Raw genomic sequence first — 9,511 nt, 5'->3', positions numbered from 1 at the left:
CTCTGTCTGGGTAGTGGATGTGTAAGTGTGATTACCACACAAATATCTGCGCAGGAAGTCTGCCGGAGTTGATGTGTGCGTTGGATGCAGGGTGAGGAAAGAGCGAGGGTGCCCTCTGGGACCACGCTGAAGGTTCCGACCTGCACGCTGAGTGAATGGCGAGGGATGGAGGAGCTAGCTCAAGACAGAGAGGAACGGCATTCAATTGTGAAGACGTAGAGTCTGAGGTGCCTTGGAATACACAGTGCTCCTGGACACGCCCTATTCCTTCTGCTCCCGTGGTTCCCTCCCTGGGTCGGCAACGCCCTGCCCCGCATCCATCAGCTCAGAGTTTTCTCCAGGAAATTGCCCTGATCTTGGCAACTGAAAGCAATGTTCTCTTGTTGGGGCCTCTGTAACTCTACTTTCAACATCTCTTAGGAGACGCTCTGGCTTCTCTGCCTCTCTGTCCTCAGAGGCTTCACGTAATCTGCACCTTGTGAGGCAGGAAGTGATGAAACGATAACTGACACTCTTGAGTGCTCTTCCAGTGGAACTTTGTCCTTGCCACCCAGGAAGTGTCCCCGCCCCATAGAAGGAGAGATCCCTTCTAGGGTGAACCCCAAGCAGGAAGTGACTCTTACTGCCCAAGGGGGTTTCAAATACCCCTCCCATGCCCAGGAACCCAGAGGCAGTCCAGCCAGTGCAGAGATTACACAGACCAGGATGTTCTAGTTTCAGAGGAGGGGTCGGGTGCCGCAGCCTCTGAGGAAACCAGCTGAGAAAACCCCAATACTTAAGCTTTCATCTTGAACCGGCACATGAGCAAATGCCAAGGACTCAGCCCCCACTTCTCTCCCTGGGAACAGAAACCCACAACCTTCCGGAAGCTGAGCACCCCTCCCCGCAAGTCCTCTCCAGCTTCATAGTACCCAAGAGGACAAACCACAGGCCTGAGGACACCTTTAAAGCAACTTCTGTCATCCTGAGATGGGCACAAAGTATTCACTTTGGAAGGGGTGGATGTGAGGAAGGGGAAGGGTATCTAGGTGAGATGGGAACGTGAGGACAATAACGATGATAGCAGCCACCACTTTTATCGCACATCTCTTACGTGCCCAGTCCTTCCATACATGACGTCATTTGATCCTCACAATTGATTATCATGACCATGACCATGACTCTCCAGAAACCGAGGCTCAGAGAGGCTAAGTCACTTGCCAAAGTTTCCCCAGCTGGTAAGTGGTAGAGGCAGGATTCCAGTGCAGGCCTGTCATACTCTGGAGCCCGTGTTCTCTCCATTGTGCCACCAGTTACTCTCCTCAGTGAAGACTTGCTGGTGCAGTCTCTGGGGTGGGCAACAGTCACTTCTGGGGAACTCTCTGACGGGTGGTAGAGGGCAGGATTGGCTTTGAAGGGCAGTGAGAACAGGGGACAAGAATCTCCAGGGATCTAACACACTTCTCTGCACAGACCCTAGATACAGACTCTGACAGTTCCATGGACTTAACACCCACTTCCAAGAATATGCACACTCTTCTCCCCACGGTGTGGATGTGTGGGTGCACTTAGGCTCCCATCACACATCGCACAACCCCACAGAAAGACTGGACAGTCCTGGGGACATATACATATTGTATACACTCCCCATCCCCTTTGCATGTGCACACACACACTCGTATACACACTCACTCACGCCCTGGCAGAGCTCTGTGGAGGATGAGGCAGGCTGTGGGAAGGGGTCCGGCTTGGTCAGATGAGGCTGGCGATGCTGGATGTGGTCTCATGACGCTGGCCAGCAGACAACCGTCCTGAAATGCTGAAGATGCTGACATTGTCTCTGTGGGTGGAGGGGGCGGCTGTGCGGATGGTGGGGCAGTGTCCACTCACGCCCACTTGATATAGCAGCAAGCCCAGCAGCAAGAGCGAGCCGGAGGCAGCCAGGGCAATGCCTACAGACAGCATGACGGCCAGTGGCCGGGCAGGGGCAGGGGCAGCGGCCAGCCCAACCAGTGTCAGGCCAGTGACCAGCAGCACCAGGCCACTGAGCAGTACCACGAGGGCGTCGGCACCGCCACCACTGCGCAGCAGGGCCACGTGGTGAGGCTGGCGTATGCAGTTCATGTCCTGCATAGCCGAGCTCATTAGCTGCTTAACCAGAACCAGCAGGGCCAGCAGGCAGAGCACGGTGCCCACTGCCAGTCGCCACTCTCCTGAGCGGCTGCTGGTGGAGGCGAGCAGTACCACACCACCTGCCCCACATCCTGCCACAAGGCCCACAGCCACGGCAAAGCAGAGTGCTGAGCGCCGAGGCTGCTGGGACCACCACAATTCCACCTGTTCCACCAGCATGTCTGGGGGCGGCCCCCAGCCGGGTGGGATTCGAGCTTCTCTTGCAGACATGGCTGGGTCTGGCATGCGTCGGGTCAACAGGCAGTACCTGGGGTTAGAGGGTGTGGGTCATGGCCTGGAGCCCCCACCACCTGCTTGGCAGCTGGAGGTCCAGAGTCCTATTCCTCTCACAGTCCAGGGTAAGGTCACCAACATCTGCGGAGGAGAATCACAGCTGTTACCTCCCCAGCCCACCTGGCCCCATGGTCTCTCCTGAGGGCTATAGGATGACCCCTGGAATCCTCCCATGCCCCTGAACCGCCCCCCCCACCCCAGGAAAGCCCTTTCCCCAGCACTGCCCTTGGGAATGCCTCTCCAATGGCCCTAGGAGAGCTCCCTCACATAAAGCACCACCACCGCTCCAGGGAAGCCCACTTGCCCAGCCCCTGACCTCTCTGGCTCTCTCAGTTGCCTGTCTCATCCCAGCTGGCCGGGGGAACTGGTGCCACGGTGGACGATGACGAAGAGCCAGAGATAAAGCCTCATTCAGGATCCAACTCACATGGCTTCAGCTGTCACTGCTGACTCCTAAGGGGGAGGGCTGTGGGGCGGGAGGGGGCTACAACTTAACCCTTCTGGAACCAGCAGCCTGACACCAGTTCTTCTCTCTTATGGCTGTGGCCTCTTCTCTGTGGGTTAGGGTCTGACCCCTAACACCCTCCTTCCTCAAACATCCCATCAAATCTCACAGCCATGGCTGCTGGTTCCCAAATCCCTCTCTCTCTCTCAAACCAGGATCTTCCTCCCGAGCTCTAGATTCATAAGCCAATAGTCACCTTGATGTCCCATAGTCACCGCTGATGCAACACGTCCAACCCAAGTTCGTCATCTTACCCCAAACCTGCTCCTCCTTTTGTACTCCTCACCTATGCACATTCAGGAGAGGCCACCTCTACACATTTCTCCATCCTGTTCCCTGCCCTCATCTCCACTGCTTCCAGCTCTGCTTCCCACCCCCACCTCCTCACGGGTCTTCCTGTCCCCCACTCTTCCCCCTCTCACCACCTCCCAATGCAATTCTCTTGCAAGATTCTTCTAAAGTGGTGCAAAGGGAAAGGGGGGCTCTGGATTTGAGCCCCAGCTGCAGTCTTTACCACCTGTGGGGACTCGGGTGAGGGACCTCACAGTGGTTACTCATTTAACATGTCTGGGAGGCCAGTCAGCAGCTGGGGTTCCTGTCTCCAAGGAGCCCCAGGTACAGCAGGTGTGTTGGTGTGATAAATGCTGGGTGCGGGTTAGTCAGAAGCGGGGCCTGTGGGAGGGTGAGGGAAGCCCCTATGAGTTCACTTCTTAGAGCCCCAGGCTCCTTATTTGAAAACTGAAGACAATAATGTTTATCTTGAGGAGTGGGGATGAGTCATTTGATATCTCTATTTCAGAATTCCAATGGGAATTCTGGGGCCTGCATAGATGCCTAAGCATGCTTTTTGAATAAAAGAACACAACATTCTCCCCTCCAGTTCGGGATAGGATTCCTGCTTTATACACGGGACACAAGTCCTGGATCATTCCAGGAATGTGCCTACATGGCTGTACATGGGTTACACCCCTGAAGAGGTGTCTGTCCTCCACAACCAGGGGCTGCCAGGCAACCTGGTGGGACAGGCAGGTGCAGGTGCTCCCAAGAGAAGTAGTAGGGGGTGGGGCGGGGAGGGGCCCTGGAGTCAGTCCCATATTCCCTAGAGCGGTGACTTCACTGGGCTGAAAGTGCTTGCACAGGTGTGCTGGGACAGTTGGGTCAGGCTGGGGTGGGGTGGAGGTTCTCAGGGATGGGACAGTGAGAGAAGTTGGGGACGGTGGACGTAGAGGGGATATGGGGCACTCACAAGCCTGGAAGTGCTGGATCCGATCCTAGCCGGGCAGGTAGGTGCTCCAGCTCCGTTTCCGGGGAGGTGCTTCACCTGAGTAACCTGCACCCAGGTAAGCCCTGGGGTGTGTTTGTGGTGGTGGGGGGGAGGGGAATCAACAGGTGTTTCCTAGGTAGGGCTTGAGCTGATTGGCTGACGTGGCACTGCTCCTTTGCCTGCAAAGGCATTCCTGGGAAGGGAGGGGCTTCTGTCAGCTGCAATAAGGGCTCGAATACAATTCCCAGACCTGGGCAGCAGGAGAAATGCTGTCTATTTGCCCCAGAGCCTGGGCCCTAACCCGCTCCAATCCTGTTTTAGCTTTAGCCCCAGCCTCAAACCTAACCCCCACCTCAGCTGCAGCTTCAAATGCTAACTGGATCTTCTAGCCCCAGCTCCTTCCCCACATCTCAGCCCCAACTCGGAATCTTGAATTCCAATCTCAACCTCCAGCCTTATTTCCAAATCCAATTCCAGCCCCTGCTCCAAGTCCCAACCCCAAATCTGGCTTGAAACCTCAGCTCAAGTTCTTCACCCTAACCCCAGCTCCAGATTCTGGTATTAGGTCCTAGACCTTACCTTCACCCTCAGTGCCTACCTTGCCTCCCGTTCCTGGATCCAGCTCCCAAATCCTAAGTCCATCCTAAGTCCGAGCTCAAACCCTGCCTCAGCCCCAATTCCAACACCAGCTGACCTGCAAACCCAGCCACAATTCTCATCCTTTCCTTGGCAGTCCGGAGAATAACAAGCGGAAAGCACAGGTGGAACAGCAGGTCTTCTGTGGCTCCAGGCACTCTTCCCCACCTCCACACTCCGTGAGCGACAGTGCCCCAGACATGTTTTGGGGTATCTGTTCACAATGACCATCTTCACTGCAGAGACGAACCCCAGCAACCAGGAGTCTATTTTGTGATCCACCCCTTTGGGTACTGGTAGCCAATGGTGGGCACTCATAGGTCCACTGTTCAGAACTAGAACCTTGTCCCAATTTAATCCATTTACTACATCAGTTCACACAGTAGGTGCTTTGAATGTACTAGTCTACACTTGTTGCCCCTGCCAAATTTCACCAACTGACACATACTAGATAAGCAATACATTCGTATTAAATTCTTATCCATGACCGGTCATCAGGTGATCAGGACCATTCGTCCTTCCTGCTGTCCGGTACAGAACAGGGTTGTTTCCTTGTAAATCTTCTCCCAGCCCAGCTCAGCTCAGGTGAGGCTGACAGCCTCTCAGACACACTCAAAGCATAAGCAGGCCTCCAAACATCCAATGGTCTAGGGGAGCTCACCCCAATAGAGCTCAGGGAGAATGAACCCCACTCTTGGTCCTGACATGCCTTCTCTCTCACCTCTCACTCCAAATCCAGAGCAATGAATGCAAGGGGGCCCTATGTGAACACACAGATATTCCCAGGCCCACCTGGGCCCCTCAGTCCCTCTTGACAGCAGCTGGTGGGAAATGGCTGGTTCTGCTTTGTGTGGGGAAAGGTAGACTAATGCCAGAACCTCCCAAGGGGCAGGGTCTTTGGTGCTGGGAGAACAGGATGGCAGACGAGGTGCAGCTGGGAGCTCATACCATCTGGCCACAGCTGATGCTGACCCTAGAAGATGGGCAGGGGAGCCAGTGGATGTCTGGGGCCCAGAGAGGGCAGCCTCCAAAGGCACCGATTGTCAGATCAGAATTGAACGAGTCCCCAGAGCTCAATGATGGACTGTAACCAGGACAAGAGTGGAGATCATATGCCAATGCCTCGCCACTTGAGTGACCAGGGAGGTTCCTAAGGCTGCTGCAGGAGAAGGTGACTGCCAGACCCATTCCATCAGTGAGGGGTCAACTGGCTGAAGGGACTCTGTGAAGGAGGAGGTGGCACCAGTGAAGTGAGAACCTCCCCATGGGATCAGGATAGGGAAAGCAGAGGGAGGTCTCAGAGGCAGCAGCCACCCAATCAATGCCACCAAAAGGTTGGCGTAGGAACATGGGAGACAGAACATGGAGAGGTAGACAAGATTGTACCTCTGGCCCAAGATTTGCTAGCATGAGGCTGTGATCATCCTTGTGCTGCCAATAAAACACCTTGCTGACCTGCTGGCCAAGGCACCAGGCCCTACTAGGGTGGGCCTCTCCTTGGCCTGGGCTTTCTCCTCCTCTTTGCCAGCTGGACCTCAGCCAACCACTGAGCTTAGCTGAGAGGTGTCCGCTCCTTTTACTTCTAGTTTAGACTCTCCAGGTGTCACAATCCTAAAACTGCCGCCACTTGGCCCGGTGTTCTGTTTGGGCGCCTCTAGTGCAGGCTTAAGAGCATGGGATGTGGAGGCCATCGGGCAGATGGCCTGTAATCCTGGCCCCGCCAGTGTGAGCCTGTGTCAGTGACTTCACTCCTCCGTGGTTCTGGTTTCCTCATCTGTAACCTAAGGCCCATCTTGTAGGCAAAATGTAATGCCTTGATTCTAGGGTATTTTTAAGTTGAAAAATCTGTCATTTGAGAGTTGCTACATCCTAGTCACAGTGAATTAATTTCCCTTGGCCCCTGAGAAGAGCCTCCATTTCTTTTGGCGTGTTCCTTCTTCCCGGTTCTTCTCCCCACCTCTTTGCGTGGCTCTCTCCAGTCCTAAAGTCAGGAGAAGTCACCTCTCTGCATCTCCACTGCTACCACGTTGGTTCCAGCGACTGTCCTCTCACATGTGGTCAGCCACAGTATCCTCCCAACTGGTCTCCCTGCCTCCACTATCAAGTCCTTCAATCAATGCTCTACTCGGATACCTGAGTGAACTTGAAAAACAGAAACAGCCTTTGTCTCCATGGAACTGAGAGCCAAGGAGGAGAGGCAGCATCGGACAAACGAGCAGATATGTCACGGGGAGGGTGATGAAGAAAACGATATGGTAATTTCGAAGAGGGAGGAGGGATCAGGGACTGTCATTCTGAGGAAGTACATTTCAGCTACTATCTGAAGGAGGAGTAGACGTTCACTGAGTGAGGTGTGGAGGCAAGAGCATTTCAGGCATACAAAACTGTGCGAGAAGGCCTGGAAGCAGGGGAGAACTTGGCCTTTTATAGGGATTGAAAGGAGGCCAGTGTGTCAAGAGCTTGGGAAGTGGTGGGGAGTGACTCTCAGTGGCTCAGCATGGGCCTCTGTAATGAGTCTTCAAGACTCTGCACCATCTGGCCCTGCCGACCTCCTTAACTTCATTTTGAGTCAGTTTCTTCTGCAAAGGTAAAGCCAAGGTGCGAGTTTGGAATGGAGAAGTCTGAGTCCCAGAAATGCCCATCTACCCAGCGTGATAACCTAGTGGGCTGTTGTCTTAGTGGATGAATGTCTCAAGAGGTATCTGAATTATTCCCTGCTCCCTGGGCCTGGTCTCCCAGTGCGCAGAGGACATGGTGGGGTACATGTTGGTCTGGAGGGGATAGGCTGGCTGCTGTGACAGGCTGTGGGCTGGGGGTGGGGGGGGGGAATTAAAAAGGAGAGAGTCCCACGTGTAATTTGCTTTGCGGCTTCTGCTGTGTACCTTCCTTCTGCTCTCCCTAGCCCTCAGGAGAGCCTTGCCAAGTGTGACAGCTATGTCTCAGCTCTCATTGGGGAAACTAACCCAAGAGTAGTACCCACGGTTGGGGTATGGCAGGTTGGGGAAGTTGGGGAGATGCTTTGGAGATTCCAGGTTTAAGACAGCCATCAGGGATGAGCAGGGACTGGGAGCTTAAATATTTGTTATTTGGGTATTAGAAGGGTGCCTGGCCTCTGCAGCTGGGGGAATACAGGGACACCTTTGCTCTTCAGTGCATAAAAAGTGTTTTTTCTGGTATGTGTGGCTGGGTCACCCAGTATGGTGCCCAGAGGAAGAGGTGTCCCATAGAAATGGAAGAGTGGAGTAGGGCCCTGAAGAACAAGGGTGACAAGTCTAAAGTGGCATGGAAGTAAGAGGAATAATTCTAACAACAGGGTCAGCAGATGAGGGAGACTTGGAGTAACTCTAGTAACTTTGCCATGTTCATTATTTTACTCTCATCGTGACACAGACATAAAAATCCTCAGAAAACCTTATCAAGTTTCATAAAGGAGACGAAAATGTAGGTGGCTTTGTCTGGTCCTGACTTGAATGGCAGAGGAGAAAGGCAGGTCAGAAGTGCAGCAGGGAGTGATACGTAGAGTGAGAGCAGGTAGCTCGTTCTTGAAGCCCAGAGAGGAAAGGGGGCAGTAGGGAAGCTAGCTCCAAGTTCGGTGTGATTTCCGCAGGGACAGGCAGTGGTTGCTCTGGATGAGCTGGAGCCCCCAGTCTTCAGGGTCCCCACTTTTTCTTCCCCCTTCTTCAGCTCCCTGTCTAAGCAGAGAGTTGGACACAGTTGTGGGCAAATCCCTTTATTCTGAATGCATCCCAAATTCCTGAAGGCAGGAGAAAGAGGCTGGTGTGGTCAGTGCCGCGGGGACGGCAGCCCACAGTTGGCCCGGGGACGGATGCACAGTGCTTCTTCTAGTGTGGCCGGAGATGGCTCATCAGAGGGGGTCACTTGGTCTGCACCTCAAAGTCCGTTTCTGACCTGGTGAGGGATGGAAGCCGAATTACAGCGACAGGGTGGAACCCCGGGACCTGCTCTTGTTCTTGGATCTGGTCTCTGAGGCGCTGGATTTCTAGGCGTTGCATTTCAATGATTCTCCCAGTTTCTTCTTGTTCATTTAGTCTCATGGTAGGAGCGATGCCGGGCGTGTCCTTGCTGGGCACTGCAAGGGACAGAGCAAGACTAATGTGGGCCTGTCACTGGACTGCAACAAAGCTTATTTGAAACCAGCTTATTCCCCCTTTCTCCCTCCCGGTCCCCTCAAACTTTTATTGACCACCTACACTGGGGTAGACACTCAATCCCAGATGCCAGGGATATACAGATAAGCTATTTCACTGTCTAGCAGAGTTGGAGAAGAGACATACTTCAGAATGATATGATAAAGGCTGTACCCCAGAGTTGAGTCCCATGACCTCAGCCAGGCCCCTCTCCTGAGCCCCCCAATTTGCCTGCCTTGAGGCCCCCACCACTGCAGGCTGCTCATTCTCCCATTCCCCACACCCCAAGCAGGTGGCACTCTCCTGCTGACCTGGGTTGGCATCCATGCTGCCCGTCTCCGACTCAGGTCAAAGCCCTGCTCTGGGAGGCAGACCCCTCTCTACCCTTCTTGATGTGGCCACTCCTACTCACATTCTTGAGGACCTTCCCTGTGATTCTCAGTCATCCTCATGTGCTGCCATCGCCCTGGGCAATGCTGGTGTCCTAGAGGGTTCAGGGCTCATCCCATTACC

General features: G+C 54.2%; 2 protein-coding genes across 9 annotated transcripts in view; both read right to left on the bottom strand.

Annotated features, from left to right (window-relative positions):
* Positions 1-774: 774 nt before the first annotated feature.
* Positions 775-4,297, bottom strand: TMEM125 (transmembrane protein 125). Of its 3 annotated transcripts, XM_039883352.1 has the most exons (4): positions 4,197-4,215; positions 3,468-3,622; positions 2,762-2,898; positions 775-2,526 (listed from the first exon to the last, which is right to left on the bottom strand). In XM_039883352.1, exon 4 carries the CDS (start codon positions 2,395-2,397, stop codon positions 1,732-1,734), a length of 666 nt encoding a protein of 221 aa, XP_039739286.1. In that variant the 5' UTR covers positions 2,398-2,526; positions 2,762-2,898; positions 3,468-3,622; positions 4,197-4,215; the 3' UTR covers positions 775-1,731. The 3 variants fall into 3 exon arrangements, with proteins under 3 accessions (XP_039739286.1, XP_039739277.1, XP_039739269.1); XM_039883343.1 differs by lacking the exon at positions 3,468-3,622 and having other exon boundaries at positions 4,197-4,297; XM_039883335.1 differs by lacking the exon at positions 3,468-3,622 and having other exon boundaries at positions 2,762-2,911; positions 4,197-4,262.
* A 3,929-nt stretch (positions 4,298-8,226) lies between these two features.
* Positions 8,227-9,511, bottom strand: part of CFAP57 (cilia and flagella associated protein 57) — a 53,963-nt gene continuing 52,678 nt past the window's right edge. For 4 of the 6 annotated variants that reach the window (XM_039883273.1, XM_039883295.1, XM_039883289.1 and 1 more), the window contains exon 23: positions 8,230-8,940. In XM_039883273.1, coding sequence (XP_039739207.1) covers positions 8,726-8,940 — 215 coding nt within the window. In that variant the 3' untranslated portion in view covers positions 8,230-8,725. Of the gene's footprint in view, positions 8,941-9,511 lie in introns of all 6 variants that reach the window. The other 2 variants (XM_039883303.1, XM_039883311.1) reach the window with 1 other exon arrangement.

The sequence above is a fragment of the Pteropus medius genome, unplaced genomic scaffold (genome assembly GCF_902729225.1).
Source record: "Pteropus medius unplaced genomic scaffold, Ma_sr-lr_union100, whole genome shotgun sequence".
In the NCBI taxonomy this organism is placed as follows: Eukaryota; Metazoa; Chordata; class Mammalia; order Chiroptera; family Pteropodidae; genus Pteropus; species Pteropus medius.
The sequence above is the reverse complement of the archived record's forward strand: the minus strand, read 5'-3'. Positions and strand labels throughout refer to the sequence as shown.

Coding starts and splice junctions, on each gene's coding strand:
- TMEM125 (XM_039883343.1), bottom strand. CDS start 2,397: ATGCCAGACCCAGCCATGTCTGCAAGAGAAGCTCGAATCCCACCCGGC.